The sequence below is a fragment of the Coturnix japonica genome, chromosome 2, assembly GCF_054131305.1.
Source record: "Coturnix japonica strain WE chromosome 2, WE-NBRP24, whole genome shotgun sequence".
Taxonomy (NCBI): Eukaryota; Metazoa; Chordata; class Aves; order Galliformes; family Phasianidae; genus Coturnix; species Coturnix japonica.
This window is the reverse complement of record NC_140664.1, coordinates 103,725,136-103,745,333: the sequence shown is the minus strand read 5'-3', so window position 1 is coordinate 103,745,333 and position 20,198 is coordinate 103,725,136. Positions and strand designations below refer to the sequence as shown.

Here is a 20,198-nt window from a genome sequence, read left to right as displayed (position 1 = left end):
AACACAAACATATGTTCATGAATATGATTATACCTACAGTGAACCTCAGGGCCTGGACCACAGAGCTCACTGAACCTGCTGTTCCCCTTTATGTGCATCAGTGCTTTGTGTGGTATACAGAACACCTGTAGCTCAGTATAATAAACCCTACAGGCTTTGAAAGACTTCTGGAGCTTAGATGACCTGCAGATCTATCTGCCTTTTTATTTTGCAGAATTATGATTCTTCTTAGGAAAGTCCTTTGCTTGACTTATTGGTTGCAGGGCAGCTGGTATTTGATAATTTTACAGTCCAATCCTCTACCTACTCCAATTCATTAGAACTTCAGCTAAGTTTCACACCTACAATATGCCCCAAATCTCAATTAAAGTTCATGATAAACATATAACTCATGACCAAAAAATTATGGGCCTGTGAGTACCTGCACAGTTTAACATTGAGTAATAGTATAATGGAAAAGTTCATGTTAGGAATTCAGATTCATTAGGAGACCTTTGATATGTACCCTGTATGTTGACTGTACTGGAAATTGCCACTGCTGTTGTCACTAGAATATCCTACAGTTGCATATCATTTTGTTGTGCACCTTCACACAAGCACATAGGGAGTCTGCACTGCTCTCATCTTGCAAGAATGCTGACAGGGTTGGGTATCTTTGTTTTGCACCACGATTCCATTCATCCTTTCTGGCTGCAGGTATGTGAGGAGATAGAGGTTCATCTTGTCTCCTTGGGCACTGTGTACTTGTACCTTTCTCAGAATTGCACTTGACATTTCAATATCCGAAACTTTAGTATACATGGTATGTCCTGTTGATTTTCACACTTGAGTTGGAAATCAAGAAAAGTTCAATGTTCCTGCCCCAGAGAAACCAAATATTTCAAAGAACTGAGCCTGAAAATAAATTCAAGACGTTTCATGACATGAAAAATATGAGGCAGAGTGAATAATTTAAAAACAGCGCGATGCAATATTTTGTAAAGCAAACAAAGAAACCCCGGCACATACCATGCAGTATTGATAACCTTGGCAGACAGATAGAAACCTCACCACAGAAAAAAAGAAAAACTTCTAAAAGCATAGAAAAATGTTAACAGTTGGCCAGCTGTTAGGGAAAAAAACCCTTATCCAAGTTCTAAACACTAAGCTGCAAAATAGCAAGGCTCTCAATGTGTCTACAGCAGGGAAGCTGAGCACAAACATGAAATTGGTGCCAGTGGAATACTCCCTAAGGGCGAAGCCCCGTTTTATCATCTAATCACTAATCTGAAGCTGCATGAGTACAAATGTGGCAACTGGATATACCTGTTTTTGTCAGCCTCTCTCCAGTCAAACTAAGTCATGCCTTACACTAATTCAATTACTCTGAGATAAATTCTGGCAGTTGTGGAAAGTGCAGTGCTGCTTTTTCCATCAGCATTTCCTTGGACATTTGTTTTCATCCTACCTAGATTAAAAGTCTTAATATATCCAACATGATCTCTAATGTTGAAACTTGTCTTTCTGTAGACCGTTAATGCCTACTAATGCCCAAATGCCTATAAAAATCTGCTAGCATTCTTACATTCTACCCAGTTTTCTTTTTAATATTTGTTCTTTGAACAAGTCATCCTTGTTCTTTTCTTTTTTTGGTACAGCTCCTAACACAGTGAGGCCTGATCTGAGACTGATTTTCGTAAGTAAAAAAGTTCTGTAGGAGATGTATTGGGAGTGAAAGTTTCAAAATAGATCTATGCCAGTTGAGCTTCTATACTTCACTGCATGCTTCCCATTTTAAAGGCAGGGTCAGATTCAGTGTAGTAGCTGGAAAGATAAATGGGGGACTCCATGAGATTTCTGCCAAAAATAAGATCCTTCGTTCACTGTCCTGCAGCCTTTGAGACTGACCTATCATGTTGGAAACTCACGTACCACGTTCTCATCATATTTATGATGAGAAAAGGCAAAGACAGAAAGTTACAACTTTACGACATCATGTGGAACTTTGACAATTGCTCAAATAATGATTACTTGATTGACTGAGATACAGTATCATGCAGTCAACACTTTTTCAATTGAAAGACTAAATTCCAAAATACACAAATCTTGTATTATTCAGACAGATAATATAAACCAAACTATGAGAGACTGGGAAATAATTGAAAGTAATAGAGTTTGCAGTTATTAACATACTGTTTTTAATTTCATGTTACTTCATTGTAAAGGAATTTTTATGCAGCTTCATTTCTTAAAGAACAGAGGTGTATTATTGTCATGGGTTACTTAGATTTACCTATGCCTGTGACAGGGGGAAGCCACCCCGTAGGGCCTCCCGGGGCCTGGAAAGGAGGGGGAAAAGGGAAATGGGATAAAAACAGCGGCAGTCTAAGGAGGAAAAACTTATTTTACTAAATATAATATTGGAATACAAGATAACACAATATAATATAATTGAGGCTAATAAATAGAACGAAACAGAGAGAGAGAGTCCCTGAAAACTGAGAGGCCTACTGTGAACTCTAGGCGACATGGCTGGAACGCTTCCCATTCTCCAAGAGTTCGAAAGAGAGAGCACTCCAGCCTGGGAACAAGATTATATAGTGTACTGGTCCTGCGACTCATCCCTGACCGTGATGTTCTCTGGGATACGTAGTCTTCTTCTGTGGACTGCACATTCGATAAAAGTATCCATGCTTTACATGATGTTATGATGTGGAATACTGATAGCAAAATTACAAAATTACAAAACCATGACAATTATGTAGTTGCATAAAGTACTTGCTGATAAGCAACCCTTTGAATCTTTGAAAATCCTTTTTCTTCTGTAATTATGTCAATCTTGACCCTTAAACACAAAGCAAAGCTTACTGATCTGGTGACTTTAGAAATGCAGCATTTGCCTAGAAAGGCTAAACGGGATATTATTCTGCATTTATTTCAATAGATACTTGCAGGCAGAGACAATCTTTAAATGCGTATACTTTTATAAATATAAGGAAAAAGAGCAAACAAACCTCAGCAAATGGTTCTCTTGCTGATTTAAGATTCTGTAGTATTTTTTATAACTCCTTAGCAGGTATTACAAGTAGCAAAAACCAAAAAAAGAAGAAGAAAAAAAAAAAAAAAAAGAAAAAAAAAGGGAAATTTCCATTTTAACCAGGCCTCTTAATCCTAACAAGTATTTAATCTTTTGGAAATTCCTCAGTGGCACATTGCTGATGGCAGGCAATGAAGGTGGTTGACCTGTCCCCTGTGGAGCAAACCCAAGGCAGCCTGCCTAATCTCATCCTGGGAAACACATCCAGCATCACTGCAACTGGAGAAATCACATGGGTGTTTTTTCAGATGCCTTCCAAAGGCACACACAAAAATTATTAAAACAAGCTTTGCTCGGTTCACAGTTTAGCCCTTCTGAAGTATCTCCCATACCCTTGAAGTATAAAGACGCCAGCTCTAGTTAAATTGTTTTTGAGATTGTCTGCGAAGTGACTCTCATCCCCTTGAGAGGAAATAACTTGATCCTTGCTATTCTGTTTTTCAGGGGAAACTGTGATATAGTCAAAGCCAAAAATAAACACATACAAAAAGTGGTAGAATAAGAAGGCCTTATTTTTAAGACGTTGTCTTTTTCCAGTATAAAGCGCCTTCAGATATAGTACAATTTTGCTGAATTTTAAGTACTCAGGCTGAAGTTTCTTATGGCAGATGTCTGCCTCGGGCTGATACGCATATTGTTCTCTACTTGTTTTGGTAACCTTAAGCAAGCAGTTCATTTATGCCTCCCAGTAGGTTTATAGGAAAATATTTTTGCCCTGTGAAAAATGTTTACGGTTACCTAGGAAGCTATTATCTCCATGTTGTGGAGCAGTGGCCTAAATTTGGCACGAGCTATCCTATGGAAATCTGCCTGCAGTTGGCTTTTATTTATAATCCACTGAAATTTCAGCTTCCACGTTTCCAGCCGTTAAGGTTTGTCACCTATCTTCTCCAGAGTTTCCTCTGCACTGTATCTCCTTCTTTCTTGGACTAACGGGGCTGAGTGGGACACTGTGCAATTCCTCCTCTTGGGCAACTATTGTAATATGGGGTGCAGAGCTGTAGCTAGAGATTATCTCTCTTTTAGTGTCCCTAAAGAACCCCTGCTGATGCCACAGCAATAAGAAGAAAACTACCTAAGTGGAGCCAAAAGTATTACAAGGCTGGGAACAACCATTAAGCAGAGAGAAGAGAGTGACTAAAATTGTTAACCAAGAGATGTAAAGACAGGGGAAGTAGTGAAATTAAAGTATAAAACTAATAGAGAGGAGTGGAAGCAGATGTCAGAAAGGAGTTATTTGACTGGGAAGGCCAGCACAGACTCTTTGACTGAAGTCTGAAAGAACTGGAGATCTCACAAGTGTAGGACTTCTTGGAAAATGGCAGATAAATATTTAGCTTTGACTGCCCCTAGAGCTCAGCATTTTTGAGTTCTGCCTTTTCTCCTATTAGCAAGTAATTCTGTAGGTCTGACAGAATGCTTGTCTCATTTGTCTCTTGTGTGTGATACATAGAGGGGTGACAGCTTTGCACCACTCTGGTACTTCTCCACACTGTGTGTCAAATGTCTCTTCTGGGCACCCAAAAACTCAACTGAGAGTACATCCATTTGATGTAACTTCTGGTTATATTACTTTTTAAAAAGTTAGGAAGTTGCACTGACTGTCCAGGCATAGCCTTTTTTTCTTCTTTCCTTTATGCTTTTATGCATAACATATACTTATGTCATCAGTTCAGAACAGCAAGTTTTTCACTGAAATATGGTATGAGCTGGTCATTCTTAGGATACTCTCAGAGCCTACATATGTCGCATTTCTATCATCACATGTCTCTGAAGAGGAAAGCTAAATCAAAACATCCGAGGAAAGAGGACATTTGAAACATATTCAAAGACACAGAGCATAAAAGACAGGGACATATGTGTATGCTCAAAGCATAGCTCAGTGATGAGAAATTTGCTGGGATTGAGGACAGACACAGCAAATTTCTTTCTGGTCATTCAGTTACATTGCCCAGTTTGATAGAGGCCTGCAGAGAAGAACTGACATGCTCCCACACACCACGTGGTACTCTTACAATCTTTGGATGTATAGGTGCACATTGAGGAGTTTGCTTTGGTATAGCAGCACTAACTGCACAATTATGCAAGCATTATATATTTTAGTTATTGACTTTCCCCATTTGTGAACTACTGTTATTCTAAATAACACCAACGTTTACTTCCGTATAAAATGGCAAATGATTTTTTTAAAAGAAATAGAGAGGAACGTTTTGTCGTCAGTTTCACTATGTACATAATGCTTTGCTTTGGTAAATATTCCCCCCATACACAGCATCTCATGACCAATGTTTCTTAGAATTAAGAAAAAATACCAAGCGTCCAAGTGATAAATTTGGTATCAAGATCTGTGGAACACAGAGAAACTCCATTCCAGCTGTGAAAACCGAGTCGTTGCCAAGACTAAGAGAAATGAGGTGACTTTGCTCATAAATCCCAAGCAATCTTTATCTCTTAGACATGATAGCTAATGAATAACCATTTGTTTACAGATAGCTACATCATCCTCTGGTAGTTGGAAGTTTCAAAAGCTGGATCACATTTACTTCCATCTGAAGCCTTCCACTGAAACTGATTTCACTTTAAGTATCTGATGTCTCTAAAAATCAAATCCACCTGAATTCCTTTGGATACTGTGTTAGGTCAATTTCTCTCAGATCTTGCAAAAAAATCTAGGAACAGCTTTATGAGTTTTTTTAATATGTAATTGTAAATCAGTTTAAACAAAATATGTGCATTTCCTTTAGCTCGGTGGCTTTGTTATCTTTTGCAGACAGGATAAGTTATTTTTCCTAAAACTTTGAGCTATCATACAACTGCCAAGTTTTCAACATGGCAAATGATGATGAATCCTTCCCAATTATTAGAGCTGCTAAGCTGTGAGAAATAAACCCAAAATTCTACTGAACCAATGAACATCAGGAGGAAACTCTTTATCCAAGTGAAATTTATGGATTTTGAGGATTTTGAGAGTTTTTAAAACTTTGCTCGTCTTTGGACTATTTTGTTTTGAGATCTGTTTGTTTTTTTTTTTTCTTTCCTGTTGTGGTGGTGGTGATGGTGGTTTTTCATTTTTTTCAGGGTAAAGGAAGTATTTATTGATATAAATAAAATTCCTTCTGAAGGACATGGATTTCACTCATTGAACCACCACCATTCGCTGTAAAGTCTTTTATTAATTTTACCTCTACATCCCATTCTTTTATGTAGTCTTCTGAAGACAAAATCTTTCTAATCAAGTGTTAGTGAGATAACAAGGGCTGTATTTTAAAGAGTGCGGTCGAGTTGGTTGCTGTGACAAAAATTCAAGTTTTCACATTTAAAAAAGAATTTATTAAAGGGAATTTCCCCCCCCAAACCTCTTAAGGTATGTGCCAGTTCTAAATCAGCATCCTTTCTTGCATTACTAGAAAACCTGAGCCATGAAATTTCATCTCAAGGAATTATTAAGAATTCTTTCTGCATTGACAAGTAATAAATTCTCAACTAGTTGCCCAGAGCTGGTCCAACAATCCAAAAGGTGTTCTTCAATATACCTGTATATTTACTTTTAGTAAAATAAAAATCTGTGATTTTAACTTCCCAGTATTTCTGAATTTCTGCTTGAGGGCATGTATGGCCAAGATGGTCCCACAGCCTTTCAGTTTACATCTCCTGTGTCTGCTACTCATGAATCACAGACTTGTTCTTCAGCCATCCTGTCCTACCCGATTCAATTAAACTTAATATTGGCTCTCTGAATCAGCCTCCTATTCTTTTAATACTTGCCCACAATCAGCTATACCAATTAGTGCATTTCTGCTCAGGTTATTTTTTTTCCCAGCATTTTAGAATTGCTATGGCAATCAATGTTTGATTCCTTTCTTTTCTCTTGAGACTTCTTTCAATTCTCCTTTGTCTTTCAGGGGAATTTTCCAATTTCCACTCATAAAGACTCTTTTTATTTTTTATTTTTAAAGAGGGCTGGAGGGAGGAGTATTACTGTTTCCCTGTTTCCACAGGGTTTCTTGCTAGTGAATGCCTTTCTAGTGCATTCTCAGGTGTGGCAACGCAGACAGGGCTAAGAACAAGAGATATTTTGGCTTGCCATCTAACTTTTCTGCCCTGTACGTGTGTCTGTATAATATGGAAATATATGCTTTATATATGCATGTGCTGTATATACAGATGCATACCTTTGTGCTAAAATGAGCTCCTACACAGGACTGTCTAAGTGAATTGTTAATGAAACATGGAGATTAGCTTTAATATTTTCTTGTGCTCTTTGCTTTAGTGCATTCTGCAGGTGTACTTGAAATGTATTAATTATTTGCTAAACAGAAGAAGCTTCTCAACTTGGCATTCTTGAATTTATGTTGTACAGAAAGAGTGATTGAAAGACAATGCAATCTGCTTGTACATATTTAGTGCTCCCATCTCTCTGAGTTATGTCACTGGATACAGTTTTCTTTAGTAGGAATCAAATCTTACATAAGAGCTTGAATTGCTATGTTGTTGTGACATGTAAAAAAAAATAAATCAAAATCAGCCATTGGATGCCAAAGGTGTGGAATCATGACATTATTTAGAACTTTCATCTGATTGTTGGCACTGCACTGGAAGATGCAGCCATAAAAATCAAAATGAATAAGTAAACAACTCCAAGCCTTTAGCTGTATTGTTTGAAAAGGCGATGTTTACTGACTTGCATTTGTTTTGTTGTAGCTTATCTTGGATTCTGAAAAAAATCTTAACAGATTCTTGAGTATTACACCCTTATACGATCAAAGGGAACAGTTACAGCAGTAACGGTAAGAATTGTTCTTCAAACAGTAGATAAAATTTGCTATTTTTGGCATAAATTAATGGCAGTGTGATGAGAGTTAAGAGGAAATGTGTAGCATGGACTAGTTATTGCATATTTATTCAATACTTTGAGCAATTTATTTTCTTTTGAAGAGCATTTGGCACTGGGCGCTGTCACGGCATTAGAGTAGGAGGCCTATTGGTTTTATCTAGGATGTCAGTTCCTAATATTCTTGTAATTTCCTTTGGAAAAGACAGAAGGGAATTGCCTAATAAAATAAACACACAAGTAATTGTTCCAGTGAGCTTAGTGTAGGGTTAGCAGAATGGGTAACCTGCCATGCTTATAAAATTTGTATAAACATAGTAAAATATGTAAAATGTAATGATTCTTATTAGAAAGTAATAAAAATGGAAATTGATTTCATAGAAAGCAAACAAAATACTTATTTTTTTCCTGTAAAATAGTTTTGTTATTGTGAGACGTCACTATAATAATATCATCACAAACAGCAGGAGTCTTGCTGTTGCTTGGTTCGAAGAAGATAGGGGTTTTCTCAGTACCAGGTCTGCTTAGGTTAATGTACAGCTGCTTTATCTCTAATTATAGCTGCTTAGTTTTTTGACTGCCTTCCAGACAAAGCTCTTGCCTCACTGAAAATGTTCACTAGATCAATTCAAGTAGACTATGTCTTCAGGAACATCCCCTCTAGCTCTCAGACCTGCATTCTGTTTTTAAGTGTGCTAAATTCTGCTTCAGTGGAGCACTGTTTATCATATGTTGAGCTGTAAACTGACTTTCATGAGAACACAAGGTAATTTAAGAGATATTACCGCTCAGGGCTTGAATTCTGAATACCTTAACACGTACCCAGGAGGATGTGAGGGCTCAGGTTTCACATGCTGGCTCAAGAGGACCAGCATTTAAACTCTGGAAACCAGATTTCAAATGGGCCGGGTACAGGTAGATCAAAGGAAGGTATCTTTTGGAGGTTGAGAATGGATTACGCTGTTGATGAAGTAGTAAAAATACAGTCTCTCAGATTGCTGTTGGTCTCTGGATTGTTCTCTTCATACAAACTGTGCTGAATAGCTGAACAGATAAGATCATAGACTATGAGTGAATGTGATTTACTGTATGAGGGATAATATTGTTTCTTAGAGTTGAGTGCAAAAGTTAAACTGCCCAGAAGGGCAATGACAGTTTAGCAGTCCAGTTTTGGTTTTTTTTTCCCTGGCATTTGGATCTCATGTTTCAGAATTAAATCGTTCACTCTAAAAAATGTTCCTGTAGCTTTTTCTAAAATATTCCATCAAGCACAAATGTGCAATAAGCAATGATGTAATATAGTTTAAAGGTAAACAGGGAGAACCCAGTGGCTCATAAGTATCGCAGTCCTAGCTGGGAAAGCTGGAACTACGCTGATGCAAAACTCAGTGAAGGACCTCACTTGATGCTGAAGATGGCATAGAAAGACTTTAGTTAAGTCAGACGCACGCCTGTTCTGAACCAGGAACTCTGGTTATGCAATAGTCACCATTGTAAAGAACAGACATGATATGAATCTTCATCCAAGGATCAAACAAAAGTACTGAGTTAAGAACTGTGTTTACTTGTAGCAAAGGAACAGTAACTTAACTGATCACATATAAACTGTCAAAATTATGAATGACTTCACTGTTAACTAAAAGGCATGAGAAAGGAAGCAGGCAGACACATGCTGGGATCTCCATATTTGGTACCTTGTTTGTTTGATCTTAAGCTATATTATCTTAGTTTGGTGTTGTTGATGTCAATAGATTAGATTGGGTTGTTTTCTTTTGCTGAGCATTACTCAAAACCAGATTTCCAAAATACGATATCTGCTTTTCCAGGTACAACTTTGAGCACTGCTTTTGCAGCAAGCAAACGATAAAAAATACAGATATGCATACAAACCTCAGCTGCATGTGCTAACTGAATACAAACTAAGCACAAATGGGCTTTTACCGATGTAAATTCTATCATTTGCTTGTACAAGTGACAGTGATAAACAACCGCACACACCAGTGATTTGCATTCACAAAGTTGAAGTTTAGCCCTGAATGCATTTTGAGACCGTTAAGTGTCATACTCTGTTGACAGCAGAGCTGACCTGAGAACATCAGCTTCTTAATCAAAACATTTTCCTTGCAACTTCAGTTTATTTTCTTCATATCCATTACCATGTCTATTTATTTTTAATCTGTCATCAACACATCTGGTCTTTGAATTGTTAGGCTGAATGTTGTTCTTTTGCTGCCCTATTGCTAATAAGTTGTCAGGCATTGCTATTCCAGTATGTTTGTCTAGTTTGGGATCTAATCCTACTAATTTTGAAGTTACTGGACACCATTCCATTGGCTTTTGGACTGTACACTCCTTGGGGCAGGGATGTGCCTTCCATTGTATTTTACGAGTGTAGTACCCAGTGATAGCATCCAAGAAATATGAATAGTACAATAACCCATTCTTCCAAGGAACAAAAGACTGTCCTTTTGTGCATTGATCTTTCATCTATCTTGAGTTTGCCATTCAAAATCAGAATACCATTTGCAGGGTTTTCACTTTCATCAGTTTCCTGGGTTTTTGTGTCTTATGGTTTTTGCATGTGTCTACGTTAATTTGCTTCATAAGCAGTTGTCCATACGTCTGTTTTTAACTATGGTTCTGGGTAGAGAAATTAAACAAGAATATAATTTGCATGTTGCTTTTGGAAAATATGTGTTGTCTCCACTCAGCAAATGTTTCTTATAAATTCCTGCACTTTTTTTTTTCCCCTTTATGGTATCTTGCAATACCTGAAGTAACAACAAAAATGTGACCTTTATTGCTAACAAGACATTGATAGGTCAAAAATGGACACACATTGAAATTGTTTATGGAAATTAAAATTATTTCGGAATGGGAAAGTTCAGAAACTTTTCTTCATAGCCCAGTTCTTCATTCCACCTTGTAACTGTTGTTTGAGGTTTATTCTAGGCATAGATAACTAAGTCAGACTCTGTCCTCAAGATTAATTAAAATGTTTTATTTATACCATTTAAACAAATATGGTCTAACTAAGTGGGTTCAGCCACTTGCAAATTAAGATCTGAGTACAGTGGACAAAACTTTAGTTTAATCTTAAAGTCCCAACAGTCAAATAGAAGAATAATTAATCGCGTACATGCTTGTTATAAGGTTTTAGTCTTAAGAAGGTGTAATGTATCGCATTTAGTCTTATTTATGCTTTATGCATACTTTTTTCCTTTATGTTAAAGCATGCTTACTTTTTTATATTTGAAATTTGGTGAATTTGAATGTATTTCTAATCTAAAGAAGGAACACAGAGAGACTGGGGTGTATCTCAGCAGGGCCACAGAATGAGTAGGAACTAGAAGAATTCAAACTGAGCAGCATGCATTAGTTTAAAAAGTAAAACCAGAAACGTTTTAAGAAAGTCTTTTTGTGCATATTGTTTACACAGATGCTACCACATGGATTACTCATATATTTTCATAATCAAGAAAATTCTCCAGACTTCAGTTTTGGCAGTTTTAAACAAAATTCATTACCCCAGTTCATAGCTATTTGCACATGTACAAGGGCTGCTCTGAAAGTAATGCCTTTTATTTTATTATGTTGCCCCATGATGTCAGAGGCAGACGTTGGTGGTATGGTAGTAGAGGGTGAACCTTCCCAAAAATATTCTGTTTCATTTTGTTGCTGTGTGACATTTGACTTCAGAGGGGCAGTCCAATAAAACAGCATGGGACACAGAAGTGTGGATGAAGCAAAGTGTGTCATTGAATTCTTCCATGCAGAAAACATGGTGAGATTCGTAGGGGCTTGCTGAATGTTCATGGAGGCCAAACAGTGGATGTGAGCGCAGTGAGATAGGTAGTGGGTGGTATATTTCAGCAGTGTGTCACCTCCACTGGTGCAGACTTTTATGAGCACAGCATGTGGGCTCTTGTTCGCTACTGGTGAAAATGTGTAGCTAATGGTTGTGACTGTAGAAAAATAGTGTCATGTAGCTGAGAGTTTGTTCTGTCAGAGAGTGCTATTGTAGTCTTTGTTGTAGTTTCCATGGAAATAAATAGAAGGCATTACTTTCAGAGCAAACTACAAATATATGCAGTCTACCACTACTACCACCAAAAAAAAAAAAAAAAAAAAAGTTTCTTTCACATTAAGTCCTTATGATTCTCTCTACTATAAGGGACATAAGTGGGAAGAAAGGGGTGGTTGGAATTAATAACCTAAGTGCTCTGGACATTCTCCTTAGATCCTGGTATGTCCCAGCTCCAAGGCTGTTTTTCTAGGACCCAAATATTAGAAATAAAATGTAGAGACACTTAATAGCATGGAAAACTAAAAGTCCGGAACTAATTCCTACAGAAATCCCCTCAGCACTTTATGCAGCAGAGCTGCATGTTGTGTGTGTGCTTCAGATCAGCTGGTAAAGCATAAAAGCTGAAGGCCAACCCAAACACCAACATCAAGGCCTAGTCCTTGTAGTGTTTGCCTGGCCCGTTTAATGAGATTCTGAACTTCAGTGGCCCAGTCCATCCACACCAACCTCTGCCTGCCTCTGGATGCTGTATCCCTTGCAGAGTATTCTCATGCCTTTACTCCTGAAGGATTAATCTCTGTCAGTGGTGATTTCACCTCCATGAAGAAATAACGACCATTTATTTTTCCCTTGTTTAAGCGCATCTCCCTTTTGCTTATATATTATTATAGTGATAAATGACCTTCTTCCCCAGTTTGTAAAATAAGTGAGCTCAGTTGATGTTCTCCTTTTCAAACAACTGAAAACTCAATGAAATTATTCAAACTGGCACAGCTCCAGGCTTCCACAGGAACTGAGAAGATTGCAGTATCACCCAGCGCAATGCAGATGTTTTGAGGATGTGTGGAACATACTTCTGTATGGCAGTGTTACTCTCCCATTTAACTCCTTGGTCCAGCTGAGTGAGGCTTTCTTTCTCACCTGGAGGTGTCTTGACCAACATGCCCATTGCACTCTTGGAATGAAACATTCTGGCTATGGCCAGAATGGTTTTATTTGTCAGTTATATGTAGTATGAACTGCAAGGAACTGTGTTCTTGTTTAAAAATCATGTAGCTTATAAATTCTATTTTGATGGCTTTCTAAAAAGGGAGATCAGGAGACCACCTGAGGGCTATGGAATTTTTTTTCCCCCCCAAAAAAAAGGGATGGAGATAAGTATTTAAAAGACTGAAAAATGTCACACAAGTCTGGAGTTGTGTATTTATTCTTTGTGTCTTCGGTACTTGCAAGTGAGAATGTTAGAATGCAGGGGAGAATCGATATTATCAAGTTTGTGGGTGGAAAGCTAGAAGGCAAGATACTTTTCAAAACGCAGTTTGTAATGTATCAATTTTCATATCAGACCATGCAAAGAATGGTAGAATTCAAACAGTATTTTCAGCTTTTCCTCTTTCAGAATAATCACGGCACGTCTTTACATCTCCATGCAACAGAATCCTTTTAGGATAGCGTTACTAAGCACATACAATTATAGACGTACTGAGACAGAAAATACCTGCACAGATAGATCTCAAAAGCTTCGGGAGCCCCCAGATTTGCATACTTGCAGCAAAGCACCTTAGAGAACAGAAATAGAGATCGATGGGTGGGAAAATGACTCAATGAACATCTGTGTCAGCCACTCTGAAATGTATAGTACAGAGGGAATTATCGATAAGGTCAGAGTCTTCATGTGAAGGCAACTATGTTTGAAACTCTGAAGCAAGAAGTGAAATAGCTTGGAATGCAATTTGACAGATACGGTAGTGAGTGAGGCCCCAAGGAGCTTGCACTGACAACAGGAAACCTTTGGTTTGAATTGTCTAAGGTTGCTAAAAGGTCAAAATTATTCAAATGCTGAATATAGCAGCCAGGTGAATCCTAAACTAACAGATATGGGAAGCATTGGAAAGCCAAAGGCTGAATCTCTCATACAATGGTAGGAGCTTTCTTTGTGAAGTTTACATCTGTCCTTTTAAGTTCTAGTAGCCATTTTTGTACATTTTACACACAACATTTACAGTTTGTACATAAATATGTACATAAATATGTGCTTGAAAAAGACTTGAAAATATCTTTGAATGGGAACTGCTATGTGAATAAACATCAGTAAATTATTTAGTTAGTTTGTGAGCAGTTATTTTAAACCTGCTCATAGGAAAGTGACAAATTTTAAATGAAACAAATGACAGATGACCAAAAGAAGAGACCTTGGAACGGGCATCGATGTTTTCTAATCTGCTGCTGAACTACTTTGTGATCTTAGACAAATCCTTTGTGTACAGCTTCCCACCATTTCTAGCCTTACTCATTAGGACTACAGAGGATTCCCCTGCCACGTGGCTGGCACCTTGTGGTGTATCACCATCTGATCATAATCAAGAATAAGAATGCAAAAATAAAACTTGGTTACAGGATAATAAATCTTTGCCCCTTTCCATCACATCATCCTGATAGGTGGGCTGTAATTCAATTAACAGTCTCATCACTCACAGTTTTTCATTGTTTTGAGACACAAAGAATGCAGTTGTTCTTGAAAAGTTCTCCATTATAAAATGTCAGTGTCTCTTGAATCTTTTCAGTCACCTACACCTGTTTTATAGCACAGCCCACAGCTGCAAAATATGCAGGAGCATGAAGCATGTGCTAATGAATTGTAGTATTGATTTCATCAGCAGTATTTTAATGTCATTTCTCTTGAAAAATGAGCAATAGATCTGGACTCCAAAACTCTTAGTAACTGTTGTGTGTGCTAATAGACAGTATGTATACTGTAATACACCGTGTTATTCCAGAGTATAATCTAAACTGTGTGCTGTTTTGCCACAGTGAATAAGAGCAAAGTATCCATGCTGGCTTTTTTTTCACACTGTCGATATATCTGAAAAGCATTCAACGTGATATTGTTTTCTTATGAAGGCAGCCTTGCTGGTGTGGATTGACTTACCCTCCAGTGAGACTCCTTAGTTTCTGCTTCTCAACACATCGTCTTCCAGAGGAGAGTTGACACAGGACTCTGGTTTGCCATTCATCCACTGGAGATTCCAACATTATTCTATAGTCTAGGGTTTGAGTTCGATATTCATACTAAGTTAGCTGAAGCTACTGAAAACTCACCATTACACAGTAATGATGAGCTGCTCAGCTGTCTGGCTTGTTGCATTTCTAGGGTCTGTAGTACACTCTTCTCTCCATGCTTACCCAAATAACACAGGTCAAAACTTAACTTCCTTCTGCTTGGATCTGAGGAACCTGATACTTGTCAGAACAACAGAGAAGACTGGAAGGTCATTTTTCTTATCTCCTCAGCCTGCTGGTGCAGATTTCCAGTGTGCCCAGTTTATAGGAATTTCTGTTTGTATCCCAAGTATGTTTTACTGAAGACTATTGTTCCTCTCACGGAAATCTGAGATGACTTTTTAGACCTTTCTTATAGCCTGAAGAAACATGTTCTACTTAGGATTATCTTGCAATCCACTAAATAATAGCAGCTGGTCAGAAACCTGGTCTTTGTGGAGAACAGTTGGGAACACAGTTGTATTGGTTTAATTATTTTTAATAATTTCATTTTTTGCAGGGACATGCTAAGCCTTCTCTTGTGACAGAAGAGAAAGGTGAAAGAAAGAAGGAAATAAAAAAGAAATGCCAAGTGCAGATCTTTGTGCTGATGTTCATTTACTCTAAAACCCATCCTTCTCTTTTTATGCATGATCACCAAACATCTAAGAAGCTTCTGTTGGTGTTGGGGGTTAAAATTCCTAGGATTAGAAGCAGAGCTTTTGGAATCAAGGGCCCCCACCTCTGGAATTAGTTTTCTTTGGTTTCCTGCCAATGTCCAGCTCCAATAAGCTTCATAACACGTGGGGAAATGTTTATATTTGGGTTCGCTTCTCACTATTTTTAGATGGCTTGGTTTTGCTTTGAATTTTACTTTACAGATCTGAAGATGTTAGATTGGCAGTTGTTATTTTCTAAGAGAATGATTTAATATTACCCACCACGAGAAGGTTCCTATGTCCTTTATCAGTAATCTTGTAAGAACGTGTTGCAGCCTGTGAATGCATATTTGTATTTTTACTTCCACATCATAATTTTCCAACCTGTGCTACTGGGAATAGGTTGAGCCAAGCTAGAAAAGCTCCCGAGCCCAGACTGCTGTTTCCTGTGTGTGTAGTCGGCCCTGTTGTTTGGAGGGAGCAGGTGACTGCATGGACCAACTGGAGCTGGGTAATTTGCTACCTACATGTGCTCCTGCTTCGCACTGGCCAATTCTGCAGCGTCATCTTTGTCATAAGGCAGGATGTTTAAATCTTTCTACCCCCAGACCTTTAAATGATTATAAATAAATGATTGCAAGTAGTATAAGGTATTTGATTATAGATTTCAGTATTTATGGCTTGATCGTCTTCTTACCTCAGTTTTAGACAATAATGCTCATAGTTTGAGAAAATTACTTCATATTTGCATCAAGGCATTAGTGAAGACGGTAAGACCCACAAATATTGTTTTGTTTTAAAAATAAAGCAAAAGAATCTTTAGAGATGTATGTTTTTAAGATGCAGATGCACGACAAACATTTTTATTTCTGTTGTGAGATTAGCTCTTGCCTTTTGCCCTAATATATTGTTACAGCCGCTCAGGTGCAACCATTCAGGTTCCCACAGTAACAGTTCTGCTGGGAAACAACAGAACCCAAGGGGAAGAACACAAGGCATCCTGCAACACCTGGGAATAGTGATCAGCTCTGAGGGAGTGGCCCAGAGCCTCCGTGAAGCAGAGAGTGCCTCCTGGAGGGCTCAGTATATACATCAGAAGAGTCAGGCGTAGATTGCATGTGTACTTAGAATCAGAGAATGGCCCAGGTTGGGAAGGACATTAAACATTATCCAGTTCCAATCCCCCTGTTGGGGCACAATTGCCATCATTAGATCAGGCTGCCCAGGGCCCCATCCAGCCTGGCCTTCAACTCCACCATGGGTGGGGCACTCACAGCTGCAGACTCTCCAGAAAGGCTTCCAATTAACTTTCAAAGCAGCTGTTAATCAGGACTATACGGTGTTATATTTAGAAGTGCAGACACCTGAGGTTGTCCTGACAGGGAAATGGTCAGGTTTGTGCTTGCCATTCGTTAAAGCTGGCAAAAACCAATAAGGTAATGAAGTCCAAGAGCCGATCCATCCCTACTGGCCACGTCCCTCAGTTCCACATCCACATGGAACCGTGGTGACTACCACCTTCCTGGGCAGTCTGTGTCACAATGCCCGACCGCTCTTTTGGAGAAGTAAGTGACTTAATAACACCCAACCTGAACCTCCCTTGGTGTAACTTGAGACCTGTGAGAAGGGAACTGCTGCAGGGTTGCCCCAGCTCAGGCAAAAGCATTTTGGTTACCACGGGTTTGGTGTAAAACACTCTTAATGAGGTTGTATTTTCCCCACGCTGTTCAACTTCGGTCTGAGAAGGAACGTGACAAGGGGAACGGATCGTGGGCACGCGATCTATTTAGGAGCTCACCAGCGATTTTTCGGGCTGTGTTTTTTTGCAGAGCAATCCGGGGGCCGGTAGCGGGTCCTGCTCGTAGCTTCCCTGCCGGAATTGGCTCCGATTCCCTCCTCACTCTGCTCTCGCTGTGCAGTGCTGCGTGGCGCCGGCAGCCTGAGCAGAGGGAGCTCCAGCCCCGCGCAGCAGCTCCGGCCGCCGCCAGCAGCTCGGAGCCCCCATCTGCAGGGCGGGTGGTGCCGGGGGGAGGCGAGGGGAAAATAAAATAAAGCCAACACCCGGGTCAATGCTCGGCTCCGCTCGCCGCCGGCACCTCGCTCAGGTCTGAAACCGCTTCTCTTTGCTGTATTGCGCTTGCCTGGGCTGGGGGGAGGGGACGAAGGGGAGGTTTAACTTTTACTTGACATTAGCGGGTTATTGTCAGCCTCCCCCGGGCCGAGCCCCGCGGCCTCCCGCGCCCCCTCGCCCGGCCTCCGCTCCTCCGCTCAACTTTGTTCAAAGGGCCGCGGGGCTCCTCCGGGCCCGGGACACGGACAGAGCTGATAACCCCGGGGCCGCGAGTTGGGGCTCCGTCCGCGTTCGCCGAGTAGGGGCGGCTGAAGGCCACCGCGCCAAGGACACACACACACACATACACTGGATACAAAAGTCGGGAGGATCGCGAGGAGAATCGCGGTGCAGCCGGAGCCATGCGTGCCACGGCCTCCTGAGGGGGAAGGCGGGCGGGGAGGAACGGAGCGAGAGAAAGCAGAGAGGAAAAGAGAGCGGGGAACGCCAAAGAAAGACGCGGGGTGGTGGAAAGTGTTCGCCTGCTTTTGTCTCGCAATACAGTGAACTGGAAGATGGAGATGGATGTTAAGGGAGTTTCTCCGTGCCCGGAGCCCATCCCCCCGGCGGCGGGGGCTGGCGGCTGCCCGCACCAGCGCCCGCACCACCGCGATGGGCAGCCCTCCGAGCCGGCCCCCGCCGCCGACAGCGGCCACCCGGAGCGGCGGCACAGCAGCGACAAAGAGGACAAAAAGGTACGTCCGCACCGCTCCGCTCCGCGCTCGCCCGTCCAGCTCTCTCCGGGTCGGGCGGGCGGGCGGGGGCGACGGGCCCCACCGCTATCGCTGCCGCCTCGAGCGGCCCCGCGCCGCCCTTTGTGAGCGCGGCGGCGGCGGCGGAGGGAGGCGGGGGGCCGGCGGCGGAGGTTGCACGAGGACAGCGGGGCGGGGAGGCGCGGGGCCGGGGCGGCGGGCATTGTTCGGCCGGGAGCCGCCGCCGCCGCTAAAGTTTGCCTCGCTCGCGGGGGGCAGCGCCGGAGGGTCCTCCCCGCTGGTCGGGCGGCGGCGGGGACCGCTCACCTCGCGGGAAGGAGGGAGCCCGGCGGGCCGCCCTCCGGCCCTGCTGTGTCATTGCGAGCCTCGGGTGGCGGAGTTCGGAGGGAAATGGGTCAGCCCGCAGCGCTCGGTGCGGGGAACGGCTCCCGGCGAAGCATAAGTCGGGAGGGTGGCACGGAGGGAGGTTGCCATCGAGATCGTGGCGGCGGTGCGCGCTTTTGTCTGCGGGCACAGGCTTTATTTCCGCTAGTTGTACCCAGCGTGCGGGGCTGAGCCCGGGGCTGGCGGAGTCGCGGTGCGGGCGCTGCTGCGAGGAGCGGGGTGTGATGCCGAGATGGGAACGGCGATGCGTGAGCGGCAGCCGAGCGGTTGGCTGATGGACACCGCACGTAGGTGCCGAGCACGGAGAGAAGGCGAAACGGAGCCACGTTGCCATCTGCCGCCTTCGAGCCGCGGGTCTTAAACTAGTTTTACTATAGTTTGGTTTTGTTGCGAATGGGTAAGAGAACGGGGACGCGGCGGAGGAATGCGGAACGGCAGCGCGATGAATGAATGCAACAACTCTGTCAGACCGCGTATTTGTGTGAGGGGAGTTGAAATCAGCGTGAGAAACGCGAGGGCTTTGGGAAACGCACCGGAGAGCCCTGCTTTGTGCCGTCTGCCTCGTACACTTCCACCCTTTTCAGTTTGATCGAATCCATCCTATTGTTTTAATTACGAGGGAATATCAGAGCCCGATGGTCTGAACGGGGCCTGCACGGCTCGATAGGGAGGATCCGAGGGTTTCGTTTTTGCAGCGATACCCCGTGGTTTGTGTATGGTGGCAGATGAATGCAGAATTCCATCTCCCGTGAGTTATGAATATTTCATTCTGACGTGCTGCATGTTACTGTACGCAGCGGAATGGCTTGTGTGTGGCTGTTTCTAAGATCTCTTGCCTGGCGTTGCGTTACTTGATGGAATGTAGAATGCATTACTTCATCATAATTACAACGGAGAGCCACAGTTGCCGTTCACATGGGTTGGTTGTGCCGGCACAAGGAGCATTTAAGCCCTGCCATCAGCAGGGAGCTGCGCTCTGTAGTTACTTTCGGCTGTGCCACGGGGTCTGTGTGATGCTTTACCCATTGTGGACACGAGGAAAGCAAAGGACGCGTGGCTGAAGGTGAATGAGTGCCGGGGAAGGCTGATTATCGATGGTATGACTAATTAGCCCATTGCAACGTTGTAATTAACGGCTTTCCGCTGCTTCGTTCTGTATTTGCCGGAATATTTTGGATGTAGAAACAGAAAGGTTACCCTTTCCCCCCCCAGTTGTAGCCATGCATAAATACTGTGATAAATTCAGTTTTTATTATTTTAAATTGGATATCAGCTTCTCCAGGCTTGCTGTTGCCAAAGGGCTTGCAATGACTTTAGCTTGTATGGTTTGGGAAGTACTGTGAGATTTCAAACCTTCCT

General features: G+C 41.6%; 1 protein-coding gene and 1 long non-coding RNA gene across 13 annotated transcripts in view; both read left to right on the top strand.

The window, feature by feature from the left end:
- Nucleotides 1-17,526: 17,526 nt before the first annotated feature.
- RBMS3 (RNA binding motif single stranded interacting protein 3) overlaps nt 17,527-20,198 on the top strand; it is a 682,345-nt gene continuing 679,673 nt past the window's right edge. For 9 of the 12 annotated variants that reach the window (XM_085538326.1, XM_085538323.1, XM_085538320.1 and 6 more), the window contains exons 1-2: nt 17,527-17,737; nt 18,247-18,437. In XM_085538326.1, the coding sequence (XP_085394452.1) occupies nt 18,258-18,437 (180 nt within the window). In that variant the 5' untranslated portion in view covers nt 17,527-17,737; nt 18,247-18,257. Of the gene's footprint in view, nt 17,738-18,117; nt 18,438-20,198 lie in introns of those variants that run through there. The other 3 variants (XM_085538319.1, XM_085538335.1, XM_085538327.1) reach the window with 2 other exon arrangements.
- Nucleotides 19,753-20,198, top strand: part of LOC146762100 (uncharacterized) — a 38,487-nt gene continuing 38,041 nt past the window's right edge. The window contains exon 1 of the long non-coding RNA XR_014942949.1: nt 19,753-19,936. This is a non-coding gene — a long non-coding RNA (uncharacterized LOC146762100). The remainder of the gene's footprint in view (nt 19,937-20,198) is intronic.